This window comes from Doryrhamphus excisus, chromosome 6 (genome assembly GCF_030265055.1).
Source record: "Doryrhamphus excisus isolate RoL2022-K1 chromosome 6, RoL_Dexc_1.0, whole genome shotgun sequence".
NCBI classification, from domain to species: Eukaryota; Metazoa; Chordata; class Actinopteri; order Syngnathiformes; family Syngnathidae; genus Doryrhamphus; species Doryrhamphus excisus.
Window position 1 is genome coordinate 17,958,108 of NC_080471.1, and position 19,291 is coordinate 17,977,398.

The 19,291-nt window shown below is 42.1% G+C and overlaps 3 protein-coding genes across 4 annotated transcripts; 2 read left to right on the forward strand and 1 right to left on the reverse strand.

Moving 5' to 3' along the window:
* The first annotated feature begins 303 nt into the window (after window positions 1-303).
* Window positions 304-7,267, forward strand: LOC131130943 (inner centromere protein-like). Its single transcript, XM_058075129.1, is given in 18 exon segments — window positions 304-349; window positions 423-473; window positions 1,438-1,599; window positions 2,254-2,361; window positions 2,486-2,991; window positions 3,056-3,095; window positions 3,194-3,245; window positions 3,329-3,431; window positions 3,518-3,548; window positions 4,111-4,171; window positions 4,276-4,416; window positions 5,006-5,115; window positions 5,201-5,321; window positions 5,391-5,501; window positions 5,577-5,695; window positions 6,169-6,274; window positions 6,362-6,710; window positions 6,844-7,267. Coding segments are annotated over 16 exon segments (2,274 nt in total). The 5' UTR covers window positions 304-349; window positions 423-473; window positions 1,438-1,459; the 3' UTR covers window positions 7,020-7,267.
* A 338-nt stretch (window positions 7,268-7,605) lies between these two features.
* Window positions 7,606-11,594, forward strand: fth1b (ferritin, heavy polypeptide 1b). 2 transcript variants are annotated; one of them, XM_058075182.1, is made up of 5 exons: window positions 7,606-7,770; window positions 9,095-9,209; window positions 9,897-10,043; window positions 10,258-10,383; window positions 10,656-11,594. In XM_058075182.1, the coding sequence occupies exons 2-5, from the start codon at window positions 9,108-9,110 to the stop codon at window positions 10,821-10,823; spliced, it is 543 nt and encodes a 180-aa protein (XP_057931165.1). In that variant the 5' UTR covers window positions 7,606-7,770; window positions 9,095-9,107; the 3' UTR covers window positions 10,824-11,594. The 2 variants fall into 2 exon arrangements, with proteins under 2 accessions (XP_057931165.1, XP_057931166.1); XM_058075183.1 differs by having other exon boundaries at window positions 7,633-7,756.
* Window positions 10,849-19,038, reverse strand: best1 (bestrophin 1). The gene is made up of 10 exons (XM_058075130.1): window positions 18,983-19,038; window positions 18,602-18,862; window positions 17,168-17,262; window positions 14,914-15,147; window positions 14,313-14,467; window positions 14,159-14,236; window positions 13,901-14,053; window positions 13,754-13,834; window positions 13,532-13,683; window positions 10,849-12,886 (listed from the first exon to the last, which is right to left on the reverse strand). The coding sequence occupies exons 2-10, from the start codon at window positions 18,751-18,753 to the stop codon at window positions 11,833-11,835; spliced, it is 2,154 nt and encodes a 717-aa protein (XP_057931113.1). The 5' UTR covers window positions 18,754-18,862; window positions 18,983-19,038; the 3' UTR covers window positions 10,849-11,832.
* Between the last annotated feature and the right edge of the window lie 253 nt (window positions 19,039-19,291).

Here is a 19,291-nt window from a genome sequence, read left to right on the forward strand (position 1 = left end):
ACTATTATCAATGACTGACAAGATAAATGTTAAAACAACTTTCTTGTCTTCTGGCGCCACTTTCTTATTTCTTGGTTTCAGTTTGAGCCACCACATAGTAACTCTTCCCTAACCTCTAATTTTTAGGTTCGCCCGATTTGTAGGTGTTATAACGTTAACCCCACATGGGGCAGGGCATGTTCGTATCGTTTCCCATTGAGGTTACCGCCCTTCTGGAATGTCCGGGTACGTACAGCAAACGCATTTCTGTGACGTCAGACTTCATTTCTGCCTCATGATTGGTCGAGGAGGTGTTGTCAAAAGTTGAACAGTTTCAGCGGGTCACAGCAGCGGTAGACCAACGACGAAGGTGAGACGTTAGCACACCTACGTTTTGAATATTTTGACATAATTTGTAAAAATATTAACATTATTTGTTGTACAGAACAAAGTGCCTAGTGCGACTGCAACTGACACCTGTGACATATTTAAAGGTTTGTGATTTTTTTTTTTTTACACTTTTTTCCATTGACAAGTCCGTGATAAAGTAACCAGTGTAAAAGGTTCAAACGTTATATACTATCATGTATAACTTAACATTACCAGTGTCAGCTTCAATAAGGTTACCATATACTGGTACTACATTCTAGCATTTTGCTCATGGTAACCAAAGCCATGCCAATATCATGTATAAGGACAGATTAATTCATATTTTAAGTCGCATGAATTGTTATCACAGGTCTTTATATTTAGTACAATGACTACCATTCAATCAGTATCGTTTAAGGAAAGTGCCATTATTGTGTAATAAACGTTTCAAGCAATATATTACATTAACAGTCATACAAATGTAAAGAGAACAACTAAACTATAGCACCCTTTGAATATGGAGAGGCGGAAGGGAGGTGTCACTATGAGTATAAGCCTTCTAGCTCTTGTATTGCTTGTAGTGAGCAGCTAGACTCCATCCATCCATTTTCTATGCCGCTTATCCTCACTAGGGTGAGTAGAACAATGCTGGAGCCTATCCCAGCAGTCTTGGTGGGCCTCGGTCCGGATGCGGACCCAGCGAGGGCACTTGACGGACCTGTGTTCTATTAAAGTGAATGATAATAAATGATAATAAATCAATGACATATAATCATGCATGGGGACAGATTGCAGTGGCAGTTTGCAGGTGTAATTACTTCATTTATTACAGTTACGTGACAGTAAACGCTATGACGTCACTCAAAATGAGACAGTGAAATCATTTGAACATACATAACATCACATCCCAGTATGAAAATCCTACTAGAGTCATAAGGTAAACTAAAATAAGTTTTTGTAAGTCTAAAATTATGTCACAGATGTGATGTTTACCAATTTAGTTAGAATTGTGACACATTGTCGGTGTATTTGTGGATTTCAAAGTAAATAACCATTGTTATACTATGTTCTTACTCCATGTCTGTCCAGAGATAAAGCCCAGAGAGCCACCATGAGCTCCGTACTGTCGTCTGTGCAGTCCTTCATTCAGATGTTTGATGCAAAAAAGGGACAATTTATTCGTGACATTGACAATATCCACATGGTTTGGCTTGATGAGATCCAACAAGAGGCCAACCACATGTTCTCAAGGTAAGTGTGTTTCTTTAAATTGCAATTTAGAAAGAAAACAGGGGCGGCACGGCGGTCGCGTGGTTAGCTAGGAGACCAGGGTTCAATTCCACCCTCGGCCATCTCTGTGTGGAGTTTGCATGTTCTCCCTGTGCATGCGTGGGTTTTCTCCTTGTACTCCGGTTTCCTCCCACATTCCAAAAACATGCTAGGTTAATTGGTGACTCCAAATTGTCCATAGGTATGAATGTGAGTGTGAATGGTTGTTTGTCTATTGTGCCCTGTGATTGGCTGGTGACCAGTACCCTGCCTCTCGCCCAAAAACAGCTGGGATAGGCTCCAGCACCCCCGCGACCCTTGTGAGGAAAAGCGGTAGAAAATGAATGAATTAAAGAAAATAGGACCAAATTTCACATAAATAATAAAAAGGATTCACTGTACAAACAATGAATGAACACAAGAGACTTATTTTTTTAACTTAAATGAAACTGCAATTATTTAATATACAATATATATATATATATACAAAATAAGGTTCTTACCTTTGCTGTGGAAATGCATGAATGCATTAAATGCATTAATGAACTAAATTTGAATTAAAGACCCCTGTTCTGAAGAATTGTGTCATCTTATATTATAGTATAGCCTTTTATTAATGCTGCCTTTCAATTTCAGAGATTTTAATGCAGAGCCAGAGTTAATGCCCAAAACACCATCACAGAAGAAATGTCGCAGGAAGCGTGTTTCTGTTGGGCGCCAGGAAGGAGGTCAAGCCGGGAGAAGGTTTGTTGTTCACTACATTTAGTATAAATTCTCTTTTTGTCTCCTTATTTCTTAAAACCTGACATAATGCGACTCATATTATACTGTTTATATTACATTTAAATCCTTTCCTTTGGCCATGCAGGTCCTCTAAGGGAAGGCGCGGTAGTCTTAGTGGTTCCTCTGTCAAGACACTGAACTTCATTGCTGAAGATGCTATTTCAGAAGTTTCTGTAACTGAAAGCAGCACACAACTTAAACACATTTCTCTACTCCAAGAGGATGTGAACCGGCCACAGCCAGTTGAGGATGAAGGTGTGGCTACAAATAGTGAAGTCAAGCCAGACCAGACAAGTCACACAAGGGATTCTCCAGTGAATATGCCATCACCTAATATTGAAAGCATCCCTGCGTCTACTGAGCAGGCAATAAAGTCCTATACTGGACGAACGGCTGCTAAAATTGCCATAGCGGGAAACACCAGAAGCTCACGACGGACCTCTGTGAGGTGTTCCCTTAAGGTGCGCCATTCACTGGCGGGCATGCGTCACAGTATGAAGCAGGAGTCTCTACGTCGTGCCTCGCGACAATCCATGATGAAGAGGAAGGCGGCTCGCAAGGGGAACTCATCGTGCAGCAGCATTGCTGATGGTGAGACATTATATTTCCGTTGAATATTCTATGTTTGATTCTTACGGTGTTTATTTCATTGTAGCTGAGGCTTCCTTTGAGTCTGTGGAAGAGGCTGATGAAGTGTGAGTATTATTGATGTTGCCTGAATACAGTTTAGCTTTCAACTTCAATGTGTGTTTGGGTTGGACTAACAACCCTGTATTTGAATTGGCTCGTACAGTGTGTCGGGACCTGTGACTGCAGATCCACAAGTCGCAGAGGTTGACAGTCAGGTAGTAAAATATTGCTACAGGTTTGTTTGGTCATACACTTGCTAATATTTTCTAAACTGTGTCTAACATATATGTATATTCAGCCTTCTGGTGGACATATTACTTGTTCTATGGATGCCAGCAAATCCAAAATGGCCGCACCTTCACTACCTACCTCGAAGAGGAGCACTCAGGGCAAGAAAATAGGTACCTGCTACTAACGTCACATTTTTGTTCATATATAATTGGTTGGTATTTGGCTGGTGTTACAATGCTTTGCATTTTTGTTTCAGTTGTCACTGGCAAGCAACAGACTTTCCGGGGGTGAGTTTTATACCGTTTATGCTAACCTGCTAATTATTTATTTCACCAGAGAGAGTAAGATTACTCATCTGCACGTAGCTTACTCATACAGGGTCATTGCAAGTATTTAGAGCAACACATATTTCCAGGTGCTGCACGGTAGTCAAGTGGTTAGCACGCATGCCTCACAGCTCGGATCCCCAGGTTCAATTCCACCCTCGGCCATCTCTGTGTGGAGTTTGCACGTTCTCCCCGTGCATGTGTGGGTTTCCTCCCACATTCCAAAAACATGCTAGGTTAATTGGCGACTCCAAATTGTCCATAGGTATGAATGTGAGTGTGAATGGTTGTTTGTCTATATGTGCCCTGTGATTGGCTGGCGACCAGTCCAGGGTGTACCCCGCCTCTCGCCTAAAGACAGCTGGCATAGGCTCCAGCACGGCCACGACCCTCGTGAGGATAAGCTGTAGAAAATTAATGAATGACTAAACATACAGGTGGTCATAACATGATTATACACTTTTTTTAAAATTTGTTGTACACTTTTTTGTTTTTCAAAAATGTTTTCTTTTGTTTCTCTAAGGTCAATCAAGGACATCAAAAGTGAAGCCTCAGATACTGTGGAGCACAGTCCTATTCAGAGTGTAAGATGCACAGATAACTTCATGGATAAGTTTGTTAAATTCTATGTTATAAACGTATATAAATATCTGTTATAACAGAGTACTATTTGTTTGTTTTTAAACAGGCATATAAACCGTATATGAGATCATTCCTTCACACTGTGCAGAAGAATCAAATGCTGATGATGTCTCCCAGTACCTTTAGTCGTAATACCGTCATCAAGTCCTTCTTTAAGCACACCACTCCATTGAAGGTTGATGCTCAGGTCAGTTTTACACCATCTCGCTTTTGATAAGCTCATAAAGAGCCGCTGTGGTCATCCATCATTGAAATGTTCTGTTGCTCAGCCAACCATGTCATTTGTTTCCCCCTCACTTCCCGTCTCCCAGTGGAGCATATCTATAGTGGTAAGTGTTGTGAGTGTACTGTGTGATGGTGGTCATTTTGTATCCGCCTCCACTTGTGAGCATGACCTGCACATATACGTATATCCCCAACCGCATGAAGGCATCTTCTTGTAGGATACTAAGGTCCATTTTCATTTGCGTCTTTAAGCAGCAGACTCACCTCTTGACCTCAAAGTACTGGAATTTGATCATAAATTTGTAGCACTACGTGGATTAAAATCTTGTAAAATGTCTCAAATTTGATTCAGAAATGTGTTAAAAAGCAATTAATGTTACTTTTATTTAAAACTAATTCATAAACTTCAGTTTTGCTTGGCAACCCACAAATACAATTTGGTTTAGGTCTGGCTTGTGGCTGGTTAGAAATATTATGTGGCATTTTCCACTTCCTTCATTGTTTTGTAATGGCACAAACTCCATATTTAGTTGACTTCTTTCCTTTCACAGGCCAGAGAACGTCAAAAGCTGGAGGCCCTTAAAAAGAAGCAGGAACAAGAAGAGGAACGGTTGAGGAAAATACTGGAAGAGAAAAAAAAGAAACAAGAGGAATCTAAAAGGTCAACGCTCAAACCTATAAAAGATTATACAGCTTGATGTTTGAGTGATGAACAGTTGTTATTATATTGCTCTTCACTGATGTAGGAAGAAGGAGGAGAAGCTTAGGAAGGTGCTTGAGGCCAAAGTAAAAGAAGAGCAGAGAGAGGAAGAAAAGAAAAAGAAGATTGAGCTAAAAATGGCTCAGATGGATGAGAAAAATGACAAGGTATACAGCAATATGACATGGCTGTCAAGATGAAATGTATTTATCTCCTGTTTTACGTCATGAATGCAGCGTCAGGCTGAGGAGAAGGCCAAAAAGAGAACTGCCATTAAACGTCAGGACGAGCTTGAGCAGAAAAACAAACTGGAAGAAGAAACCAGAAGGAAGAAAATTAAGCAAGCGGTATCCTGTTGTATTTTTGGTACTTTGGACTGTCTGCTGTTCCTGACCTGGATTATTCTGTGTTTGCAACTTTAGGATGAGGAGGAGCAATTAAAAGCTAAGGAGCTGGCAGACGCTTGCAGACTGTTGGAGCTGAAGAGGGACCAGGAGCATGGGAGAGAGCTGGAGAGAGAACGACAAGCTGCTGCTGAAAGGTTACCATCATTTTTGTTTAAACCAGAGGTTCTCAATTATATTCTTAATTATACTATTTGGGCTGCACGGCGGTCTAGTGGTTAGCGCGCAGACCTCCCAGCTAGGAGACCAGGGTTCAATTCCACCCATGGCCATCTCTGTGTGGAGTTTGCATGTTCTCCCCGTACTCCGGTTTCCTCCCACATTCCAAAAACATGCTAGGCTAATTGGCGACTCCAAATTGTCCATAGGTATGAATGTGAGTGTGAATGGTTGTTTGTCTATATGTGCCCTGTGATTGGCTGGCGACCAGTGCAGAGTGTACCCCGCCTCTCACCCAAAGACAGCTGGGATAGGCTCCAGCATCCCCTGCGACCCTCGTGAGGATAAGCGGTAGAAAATGAATGAATGAATGAATGGTTTAAGCTAACATAATCATCTCAGCACATCATCAGTCAATAGAAATATGATGTCTTTAATGTCACGAATGAAGAGAGAAGGCTCTTGCTCTGCAACGGGAACTGGAGAGAGCAGCTCGAGAGAAGGAGAGAAGAGAACTGGAGGAGAAAAGAAAAGCTGAAGAGGAAAAACTAAAAGAGGTGAGGAGACTACTGGCTTTTTATCCAGAATCATTTTGTACCATTACATTCCCGACTGTACTGTTGTTGTGTGTTTTGTTCTACCAGGAGCAGAAGCAGAGGTTAGCTTCAGAGGAGAAAGCTGCTAAAGAAAGAGAAGCTGCCATGCAGATGGAAACTGCTGTTTATCAACAGGCTGCAAATGCACAAGTGAGTACAGACATCATCATGGCATAGATATGATGCATCTGTCTACAGATCATATACCGTAATATAAATGTGTCAATTGTTGTTCTTTCTGGGCAGAAATCACTTCAAACAAACACCATAATTCCAGAGGTTGGCAATACAACAACATTGTCCAAAAATCCTGAAAACTACGGCATGGACCTAAACAGCGACGATTCTACTGACGATGAATCCACTCCAAGAAAGCCTATTCCATCTTGGGCAGAAGGTATGCATGAAGTGTAGTGTAACATATACTCTGATAAACTCCATTAACAGCTTTTTTATATCATTTACATGACTGAAACAGAAATAATACAATTGTTAGAAGACATGATCATTTGTGTGTGTTCTCTTTTCAGGTCACAATCTACAGCAGATAATTATGAAGCAGTACTTCAACCCCCCTGATTTAGACTCTTTCTTTGGAATAATTGAGCCACCAGAACTGGAGAGCATCTTTTACAAGAACAAACCTCGCTACTTTACGCGTACCAGCTCTGCTGTGTGGCACTCACCTCCTATTGGAACAAAGTAGCTAGTGCACTAACACAATTATATAATGCTGTATACTTTGGTTTTGGGGTTTTTTTTGGACACTTTACTTCCAGAAGACAGAACTGGTTTGAAAATGGTTTCTACCAATATCTCATTTATTGATGGTTTGTGAAATAGTCATGAATTAAGTGTGTACGAACTGATTATATGTTACTGTAACACTGGGTTAGCGTGTGGGAGTTGTGGATTGGTGCAATAAAAATAAAAATAAAAAAAAATGCTAAGAAATTGTGGCTTCCTCACCTTCTGTTGTAATAAAATTAGCACAGTTACCACAAAGACGCAGTAGGTGTAGTTGATTGGATGACATAAAACTAAACAAATCTTTTAAGAAATAACGTAACAAGTAGTTCGTTTGTTTACACTTCACACTGCTGCACGGCGCCGCCATTTTGATAGTTCAAGTACAGGGGGCGTTCCAGTTCTGTTTTAAATGAATACCATAATTATTTCGTGAAAGCACAACACTACTTCATAGTTAGGTACAGCTTACACCATCAGTCCAATTATAATAATATGAAACGTTTTCTTAAATTTTCTTAAGACGTTATTTAAGATTGACTCCTCCCTTGACTCTCTCCGTCACCACCATACGTATGTAGTGGTGCGTCTCGCTTGAGTAGAACAATCTTTGTGCTAGCTAACACTCTATTACGTTACCAGACAGCAGGTGAGCAGCATCGTCCTCAAAGTACTCACAAAGGACCTCCAATTACAGTAAGCACAACGAGGTATGTTTAATGTGATTTTAAAGCTGTCCGTCTCATGATATTTTAAGCCAGGTCGATATATATAAATGTGTTTTCGCGGACTAACCGTCACAACTCAGGATCTTATCTAACGAGGTTGAATGACGTTGCTAGCACAATCATTAGTAGTACTATGGCGGTGATACCCAATATTAGCCACCAACTGTTTGAATTTCGTATTCCTAACTGGAGATGGGGTTTATTATGTTTTTATTGATTCAAACCTTATTATGGTTATTATGGAGTGCCCCTTAACGGTTATTTTGGTAATTAAGTAGTACAAAACAATATACTGTAAATGTGTCATTACTTGTGGTCGAGTCATGGATCACACATATTTTACGAATTCTGCAGTTCAGAAATTCCAGAAACATTGATCGATTGGATATGCTCATTCAAACGACTCGACAAGTTCAAAGCAAGGTCACCTATAAAAGTTAGTGTAGTGTAGGTTTAATTTGAAATTTCACCTGTAAGCTGAATATTCCAAAGATTATTGTGAGTAGCGTAAGTGTACCTTAAATGTACAGTGTAATATAAGTGTTTGCCCCCTTTCTGATTTGTTTTTTAAATTTTTGCATGTTTTGCATCAATGACAGTTTTTCAATTAAACGTTTTATTATTAAGGGAGAGAAAAATATCCTAACCTAATAACTACTTGTGCCACCCTTAGCGGAAACAACCCCAATCAAGGGTTTGGTAACTTGCAATGGGTGGCCCACTAAACTTTGCAGAATTGTTGTCATTCAGCCACATTGGAAAGGTTATCAAGCATGAATTGCCTTTTTAAGGTCAAGCCACAGCATCTCAATAGGATTCAGGTCAGGAGTTTGACGAGGCCTTTCCAAAGTCTTCATTTAGGTTTTCTTCAGCCATTCAGAAGTGGACTTGCTGGTGTGTTTGGGATCATTGTCCTGCTGCAGAACCCAAGTTGGTTTCAGGTTGAGGTCACAAACGGATGGCTGTACCTTTTTTTTGGAAGACGGCAGAATTTCGGGGGGCAATCACATTTTCACACCTTAGGTCTATAAAGTGCCATTCACATAAATGTGTTGTCTAGTGTTTTAAAAGCCCATTCATTGAATTGAGCAGCCACTTAAGTAGCAGTCTGATGCTGGCAGGTGATGATTAAGGTGGGATATTTTCATCTGCAGGTGTCGAAGACTTGACTTGAAGTGTTCTTGTGGTACTTGGGCCATTTCAAGTGTGCACTATGCATTTGTTGTGTTAACATGACTAACCCATGACTAATGTTAGACCAGCCTTAACTATCTTCTTTCTTTTGTTCTTTTATTATTTTTTTTAGGACAAATACAGAAATGGCTTCCCAAATCCGCCAAAACTTTCACCAGGACTGCGAGGCTGCCATTAACAGACAGATAAATCTTGAGCTTTATGCCTCTTATGTTTACCTCTCGATGGTAAGATATTTCTCAAGCAGTATACAGTCGTCCCTCGTTTAGCGCGGTTCGAGATCCGAATGCAATAAGAACATTTCCGCAAAATCTTAATAACTTGAATATTTTCACAAGTAGAGCATAGATAGCTTGTTTATGACTTTGTAAATATGGTTTATCCCATTATTGGAGTCCTGTAGACATGAAATAACATCCCTATAGTCACCTTTACACTCGTGTTATTCTTTTTTTTGTTGTTGTTTTTTTTACACCACAGGCTGCACAATGATTATGTACAGTCTTCATGATCCCGACAAGGATTAAAGGGATGGCCCCAGCTTTAAACATTAGCATGAAACCAAGCTAAGTAGTTAGCTTCCAATTTGTTTACTCTAAACCTCAAGTGCTTCAAATGGAGTGGGGAAGAAGGACAAAAAAGAAGGCAAAAATGTACCACTTCCACACTGGATGCGAGCAGAATTGTTTTTGCTATGTCATGTTGGACATGCCATGTTTGACTCCATGTAATGTCTCATTAATGTAACATTACTGACATCTAGTGATCAGAATACTACACATGACTTTTAAATATTTGTTGACGAATAATCATATCCAATTGCATGAAGTAGTGATATTCGAACCGCAAAGTGATGAGGGACGGCGGTAAATATATTTTTCAACAGTGAGCAATGATTTTCCTCTTTTTAATAGGCATATTATTTTGAAAGGGATGATAAAGCCCTACCAAATTTTGCCAAGTTTTTTGGGGCCCAGTCCAAAGAGGAGCGCGAGCACGCCGAGAAGCTGTTGACTTTCCAGAACAAGAGGGGAGGCAGGATTTTTCTACAGGATGTCAAGGTAATTTGAGATACTGCTATCTTGTAGACTTGAAAAAATAAACTACATTGGGGGGGGGCGGGGGTTTGTTACTCCCAGTAGCAACTTTGAATGCCAATTTAGGAGCTAAATGTTTTTGTAGACAATGTATCCAGTGAATAGAGTACATATACTCTTACTAAATGTACTCGACAAATGTGAGTAAATACCAATAATGTGTCTTTGTGTTTATAAGAAACCTGACCGAGATGAATGGGGTAGTGGCATGGAGGCTTTGGAGTGCGCCTTGCAGCTGGAGAAAAGTGTAAACCAATCTCTGCTGGAGCTACAGGAAATGGGCGCGCAGCACAACGATCCTCATGTATGTCTCACATTTACTTATATTTAGCTTGCCCTGTTAATACTTTGTATTATGGATCTGTGATGGGAATATGTGTTTAATTTATCATTAACAATTCAATTGTTGTTTGGAATTGTTACTGAGGCAATTCTTAATGATTATGAGCAATTAAGGCAAAATAGAGTACACTACTTGGCTGTAACCGGCAGAAGGTGATTTAGTCTCTACTGCCCTTCCATGAACTACTTCACTAATTGTTGAATTTAAACATGAATTCTCTTTTCTCCCCGCAGCTGTGTGACTTCATTGAGACCCACTATCTGGATGAGCAGGTCAAGTCCATCAAGCAGCTCGCTGACTGGATCTCAAACCTGCGGCGCATGGGCGCGCCACAGAACGGCATGGCTGAGTACCTCTTTGACAAACACACCATGGCTGAGGAGGCCAGCAGTCAAACATAGGCCGATGAGCTGCGGTATCGTCACTCACCTCTACATGCCCTTTGCCGCGCCTTATTCGGAACGTCTGTTATTTGCAGAGCACAAAAGCCATATTTTTTTTGTACTCGTGTGCCGTTTCTGATTCAGAATTTTCTAATGTTGCCTTGTTTCACAAAGGATTGAAGCACATTCTGAATTGATCAAAATGAGCGTTTGCATCCATCCTAGTGTCACTGTCTGGTAAATTACAGTGAGAAAATGCTATTATCGTCCTGCTGACTTTTCTCTGTCAGAAATCATTGCGCACATTGAGAGAGAAAGCCACTAGATGGCAGCAGATACTGTAATCTACCATATAATGCAAACATCTTGTTACAGTTTTGCACAATCTAAAGTCAAATTTAATTATGACACCCACCACACGCCCACACACATAGTCACCATAAACATAATTATTGTTTGACCTGTATGTAGTAGTCATCAGGATACATGTATTTTATAACAAATACTCATTAGTGGGTCTAATATTTTTGTGTTAAGTTAGCCAAAACAAATATATGGAACTGATTTACAAGACAATAGAAATTAAAATCACTGGAATCCTTTTAGCTAGGATTCTAATGTGTATTGTAAACCTCATAGTACACTTTTTAAAGTAAATAATGCTACAGCTACTGTCGGGTGGGCGATGTACAATAAGATTGTTTTCTCTAAATGAGCACTGTATACCAAAGCACAGTGGACATAATGTGTGATTGTATAAAAAAAAAATAAAGCTGCAATAAAATCTAATTCAGGTTTTTAATGTTTTTATTGAAAAACAAAATACTGTTTTATTACGTGAGCAACAATTTTAAGGACGGTAGTTCAGATAATTCCCATGTAAGTTCCATATGTTTGTTTCTTCCCCATATGTTGACACTGAAATCCTTAAAGGTGTTTTGGGCCTTAAAAGTGGGTTAATTGTTCTGTAAGTGCTCACTAGGAAGTGGAGATTAATTCCTACATGTGTGATGCAAACAGCTTTTTCTCAGTCTTGTTTCCTTCCTGTACACGCCTTGTTCCCGCTACCCTCCACCAGCACGCCCAGCAGGTCTCCTTCAGCCAATGAGATTCCAGAATCATTGGGGGAATTTGGTTGATTGGCTTCTTGTTGAGAAGGCGCTGAATTGGAAGCGGTCAGGTTATTCAGCCCGCCATTGCTTGCCTTTGCGTTGGCAGTGAAGTTGCAGTGGTTGCTAAAGCTACTCAGACTTGTGCCGTTACAAAGACCTACCGCTGTGCCAGCGCTGTTGCCGCTTGTCACGTTAATGCTACTGGAGCTGTTGTGATTACTTGGATTTGCTGGCCCGGGACGAGACGGAGGGGTGAAGGAGAACACCCTTTCTCCCCCGCTTCCCATCGTCCGAGCACTTAGAGGCCCAGGTTGGCTGTCAGCGGACGGCAAGGCGTCCAGCGTCAGGCACGGTGGTGGAGGCCGGCGTGACAGCAGGCCGTGCCCACGTCTGAGTTTTGATATCGGGCAAAGCTCAGGCTGCGGGTCGGGGAATGAGAAGGCCGGGGTGGTCGGTGTCTCGCCATCCTCACTCAGCCAGGGGAAAGCAGAGGATGGTGGCGGCGGGATGTGGTTGGGGGTGTCAGGCAACAGCTGTGAGCCCACCATAGGAGGAGCCAGGGAGGTGCAGCTGCGGTCCCACTCGTTCTGAGGTCGCCGAGCAGGTCTTGGTCGTGGCACGGCTGGGGGAATGCAGTGAATGGGCGTCTGGGGGCAACTGTAGAAACCCGGCCTCTCATATAGAGGCAGCCCGGAGAAGCTGTAGTCCCGTTCTTGCTCTGAGTTCAAGGGCTGGCGTGCTTGGTTGTGGATTGATGGAGCCTCTGGGTGTAAGTAAAGGGGGAAGCGATTTAGTGGCGCTCCAGGGCGGCGGCGCAGCAGAGAAACCCGAGAAGAGCGAGGGAAGTTGGGCGACTGAACACCAAGAAGGCGACCCAGGCCTCCAAGCAGCGGGGTGGAGTAGTTGGCTTCCTCATTTTCTTTAATCTGCTCCAAATTGGACTGAAACTCCATCTCCTCCTTAGGAACACTAGAGTACAACCACCATAAAGCAAACACATTGTTTACATACATTATAGCTGCACATTAACTTTATGTAGTAGTGTCAAAGTGTTTGCCCCCTTCCCAGTTGTCACGCTTTAATGTTTCAGATCATCAAACAAATTTAAATACTAGTCAATCACAACACAACTGGACACAAAATGCAGTTTTTAAATTCATTCATTCATTTTCTACCGCTTTTCCTCACAAAGGGTCGCGGGTGGTGCTGGAGCCTACCCCAGCTGTCTTCGGGGCAAGAGGTGGGGTACACCTTGGACTGGTCACCAGCCAATCACAGGGCACATATAGACAAACAACCATTCACACTCACATTCATACCTATGGACAATTTGGAGTCGCCAATTAACCTAGCATGTTTTTGGAATGTGGGAGGAAACCGGAGTACGAGGAGAACATGCAAACTCCACACAGAGATGGCCAAGGGTGGAATTGAACCCTGGTCTCCTAGCTGGAAGGTCTGCGGGCTAACCACTTGGAGTTTGCATGTTCTCCCCGTGCATGCGTGGGTTTTCTCTGGGTACTCCGATTTCCTCCCACATTTAAGTGTGACAAACATGCAGAAAAATAAGAAATCAGGAAGAGTGCAAACTGTGTCACCCCATTATATGTGCACCTGATATCCAGTGCAGAACCCATGAAGGAAGGTTTGCAGTGGTCAGCGCTGGCAGCAGTGTAAGGGGGTCGAGGCTCGGACTCATTCCAGTACATGTCTTTCTCAACCAGAGGCAGGCTGTCGTACATCTCGTCTACAGACAGCAGAGACACCTGGAACAATAAAACACAGCTAGTATAAACACAGCGCAATTTCACACCTAGGAAAAAACTGCATTAAAACCTGTAAGTTACGATCGACAAGCCAGTTGGTCTCAAAGTCGTCGTCATCCTCGCCAAAAGGATTTATGAGTTGCTCAGCCACCTGAAAACCAGTATCATGCAGACATGAGACATGGACCCAATCACAACACAGACATCATTCACCGACCTTCAGCCAACCAACGTAGAAGAAAAACTGCAACAACGTGAAGACGGGCAAGTAGAAGTCTAGGTCGTGACCTGGGTACCCTTGGGCTGGATCCAAGAACTGACGACCAATCAAACAAGCCAGGAAGAAGCTGTAGACCGCCACTGTTACCACCTAATCATCATACATTAGTCACACTTGCAAACAAAGTTCCACTAGGTTTTGGTTTTTAGTCCAAATAATTTCCATTCAACACTGCAAGGGGGGACATATTAGAACCTGGGTATAGACCAGAGGCAGGCTGATCCAGTCATATCCATACAGCTTCATGCACTTTGCCCTTAAACTGTTCAACTCCTGAAGACAGAAGAACAACGGTATTCTTCAAAAAGTGTTCCCAGATGGTTAATTTCGCATGTACATGAGGACCTACAGTGAGAATGGCTGTCAGAGCCACGTCGTTGTTGATACGACCCTCGGTCCGGGCCCTCAGAGCCAGACTGACGAACCACATGCAGGGAATCCAAAACTTATTATGAGGGGAGGGCAAGTCTTCGAGATGCCTCAGTTCCTCTGATGTCATCAAACCTGATGGGGACACATCATCTGCCATATACCAGGGCTGTCCAAGTTTAGACACCCATGCCATGTATGTACGTCCATGTGGACCAGTATTTACGTATCTGTTGCTTTAATCTTATAGTCTAGAACATCTTTAGATAGAGCAACTATTTTTTTCACATGACATGTTGAACTTCCAGTTACCATTCTAAGAGTGAAACCACCAAATTTAACACACCACTACAATTTTGTGAGCTTGCCAGTGTGTATTTATGTAAGTATTTAAGTAGTTTTTGCGTTTTTAGTCCTGGTCAGCAAGCAGCACCGGGACTTCTAATCTCAACACCAGATTACATCACCAGGTTGGAACAATTCTAACGGTACAATGAGTTCCAACACAACAAATGGAACCAACACCAACATGCCTGGATTTTGTTACCATGGAAACTGCTGTACTAGTTCTGACAGCATACCTGCCTGCACCAGATGCTCCATCGTGGGGAACCTCTTGTAGACGGCAGTGCTGACGGAGCGGTAGATGAGCACACCGGACAAGTTGGCGTAACGCATCAGAGTGCGCCTGGTCAGCCGAGAGGCCTCGTCTGCTCCGCGGACGTGACCTCCAACTAATGCTGCCAGTCGGTCAGGCCAGGGGACGTTCTCGAACTGACCCCACCAACGGGATACCACCAAGGTCACGTAGAAACCTGGAAAAACCAACAAGAAAGTTGGCAACCTCATGGCACTATTGACTGTAAAGAGAGCAATAATATTGTGAATGAGTGACTAATACAGGATTATCTTTTACACACAGGCGAGCTGGGTGGGATGTGGAATGAATGAAGTCCTGGAGCATTCACTGAGGGAACGCAACTGGAGCTCCGCTGCCCCTGGAGAGCAGTTTGTCCAGTGTCCTGCTGTCTCTCACTGTCAAAATGTTCTCCCAGTGAGTGTTGATAAATTGTCTGGCTTTCCAAGTCAGTTTATTATACAAATTTGGGAAATTTTGTAGCGTTGAAGGAGACAAAGCCTTTGAAAATGTTTTTTGTTCCTAAAGCCGTTCTCTGATGGTCCCCGGACTGCACGCCACACAAGTAAGAACCTTAATTTGGGTGAAGGATCATCCCATGTTTTGACAAACAGTTAATCGGACCTTCTGAGGGTCAGTGGTTAGCACACAGGCCTCACAGCTAGGAGACCTGAGTTCGATTCCACTCTTGCCCATCTCTGTGTGGAGTTTGCATGTTCTGCGTGGGTTTTCTCCGGGTACTCCGGTTTCCTCCCACATTCCAAAAACATGCTAGGTTAATTGACGACTCCCAAATTGTAGGTATGAATGTGAGTGTGAATGGTTGTTTGTGTATATGTGCCCTGTGATTGGCTGGCCACCAGTCCAGGGTGTACCCCGACTCTCGCCTGAAGACAGCTGGGATAGGCTCCAGCACCCCCGTGACCCTTCCTTGTGAGGATAAGCAGTCGAAAATGAACGAATGAAAACCATACATTTCTCACCATTGTCCAATATTACATCATTTATTTTCAGTTGTGCCCCCACTGGGGGACATAAATGTTTTTGCGGCAACTTAATTTTAAATATTATTGAGGAACTGGTAATATTTATTTATCTGTACTGTACAGACTGAAGTTGAAACTGAAACTAGTTAGATGCAACTAAAGGGAGAGCAGTGAAGGATACAAGCGTATTCAAGAGTCAAATTCCATGGCGAGTATGACAAAAAAAGGCCAGCATTGGTAGTCCAGCGAACGGCATCATGCCACGTCCATCATGTGAACATGTCCGGGCACGGTGTATGGTTGAGGCTAGTTTGAGCTACAACGATATATCCGGGCGTATGGGCTGTTCCCAAGCCAAAATCAGAAATTTCCATGAATGCCACAACGAGACAGGCTCTGATGGAATCCCGATGGTAACCAGGGCGAGAGAGTGACAATTCCCGACCAGGGTTGCTACATCTACACCCACGTGACCAGTTTGGCCGTGCCACTTGAACAGCATGGGAAACACCCGGCTGGAACAACACCCAGATCAGCATCCCCATTGTGCGGTGACCCGGTATTGACAGTGACTTTGTGTTTGGCAGGTGCCATTTTCTTTTGATATGATTTTTTATTTAAAATTATTCTTAAAACTATTTTTATTTCTGTATGCCAGTATCTTTAAACAAATGATTCATATGAGGAAAATCCACTTTAGGGCTTCAAATAAGCTTTTCCCTAAATAAATACATAATGCATCTTCCTACTCCTTTTCAGATTTCTTGAATTATCTTTTTTTTTTTTTTTTCTTAACTTCTGCAGGGGCGGCACGGTGTTCTAGGGGTTAGCGCACAGACCTCACAGCTAGGAGACCAGGGTTCAATCCCACCCTCGGGCATCTCTGTGTGGAGTTTGCATGTTCTCCCCGTGCATGTGTGGGTTTTCTCCGGGTACTCCGGTTTCCTCCCACATTCCAAAAACATGCTAGGTTAATTGGTGACTCCAAATTGTCCATAGGTATGAAGGTGAGTGTGAATGGTTGTTTGTCTATATGTGCCCTGTGATTGGCTGGCGACCAGTCTAGGGTGTACCCTGCCTTACGCCCGAAGACAGCTGGGATAGGCTCCAGCACCCCCGCGACCCTCGTGAGGAAAAGCGGTAGAAAATGAATGAATGAATGAACTTCTGCAGGTGTACCTAATGAAGTGTCCAGTGTGCCTCTCGACTTACCAAGAACAAAGGAGACAGGTATGAGCTCTGCATAGCGGTCACAGTATATGGACAACTTCTCAAACAGCCTCTTCTGCTCAACATTTAAGACAAACCTATGGTGAGAAAAGACATTAAGGTAATACAACAGTCACAATATCACTCAACACCAAGAGGTCTTAACACACAGTTGCACTCAAAATGATGTAACCCCCCAAATGTGTAGTACTGTAGTTGGCTGCAACCACCAGTTGCTTACATGTTAACATTCACAAACACACTATGGACAGTTCAGAGCAAGTGTGTCCAAAACGTTTTCCAACAAGGGCATATGCTAAAAAATTAAAGGATGCAAGGGCCAATTTGATATTTTCTAAAGCAATATGTAGATACATATGCTAAGAAGTTATACTGTACATACACAGTGGCCGAGTGATAACGCATTCGCTAGCGTTCGACTCTTTCGATTCTTTGTGTGTGTGTGGGTTTTTTCCGGGTACTCCGGTTTCCTCCCACATTCCAAAAACATGCTAGGTTAATTGGCAACTCCGAATTGTCCATAGGTATGAATGTGAGTGTGAATGGTTGTTTGTCTATATGTGTCCTGTGATTGGCTGGCTCGGCTCTCACTCTTAAGACATCTGGGATAGGCTCCAGAATGCGCGTGATCATGAGGGTAAGCGGCATAGAAAATTGATGGATGGATATTTCAAGAAAAAAATTCCATTTCCATGTCAGATAGGTAAAGTGTATTATTAGTATAATTTTCTCATTTTTTTCAATTTTCTGCTGCTGTTTTCTTTTGAATTTTCCAAATATTTCCACTTTTTCCTCAAATAATTGTTTTGAATTTTCCCCTTTAATTTTGAATTAAATTAACATACCTACTTAAACTGTTGCCATCATGACTGGACCAACAGTAAAGCTTTATAAAAATACACATATTTGACTTGAAATTACTATCAAATAAATTAACCAAGTAATTGTATTCAGTATTTCATGTGAATTAAGGCCATTAGACTGCTGAATGCCAAATGAGCCCCTCTACCTGCCCACACGCACATGCAAAATCTTTAATTATTATTTATTCAAAATTATTTAAATTATTTGTGCAATTGACTGTTTACGCTGTACATTGTTGTTCATATTTGATGACATCTATTTATTCTCCACATAGTTATTATTATTATTTATTATTATACGGGAGCCAGGCAACAACATTTCGTTGGCAATTTCACTGCTGGGGTATTGTGCAATGACAATAAATCTATAATTAAGATTTATGCTTTTTAAGTGAGCAGATGTAGGGGCTATGTGTTCTGGTCAAATGTGTGTCGGAAAGTTTGGGAACCAGTGTTGTATTCAATAAGCATTATTGTCTTTTAAAAGTCAGATTTTTCAAACTAAAAGTCTCATATCGGATCTCATTAGAGTCTGAAGAAATGTACAGTATACCTATAAACAACACTGAAGAAGTAGTAGAGGAGGGTGAAGATGATGAGCTCCCTGTAGAGGAGTTTGTAGATGCTGCCCTTCCAGCGTAGAAGCAGGTGGAAGAAAGTCCCCAGGCCTGCGTCCGCCACCCTGCGAGAGTAGGTCACTGTCATTGCTGCTGCCGCTGCTGCTTCTTAAAGGCCAACTTCCTCGTTGACTGTGGCCTGACATGAAGTATGTATGTTGATTCCTCGTAAGCAATCGGCCTGCTCTGTCTGGCTTCTACAAAAAAAAAAAAAGAATGCATGAAACAGCATAATATTGCAGCACTCGATGTGTGCACTGATCATTTAAAGGTCTACAAAAGGTCACTACAGGTGAACAATACTGACTGTTACTTACCACTGAAAATACATGGCTGTCTGTGTGGAAGTTTGGAGGTGAGCGGTCAACCTCCACAGAGAGAATGTTGGAGGAAGAGAAATAGCAGGAAAAGAAAAAGGAGAACGAGGTGCTGCTATACCTCCGGTCACTTGATGACTTAATCTGTTTCAGCAACAAAGCTGCATTGTGAGGTACCGCAGGCCCCGTTAATCTGAACAAATCACACACTATCGAGCTAAACAGGTCCTTTAGTACAGTTTCTTCAATTATTCATTATTTATTCAACGCCTGAAGGTGAAAACATATTTAATTAATGAATAGCATTTA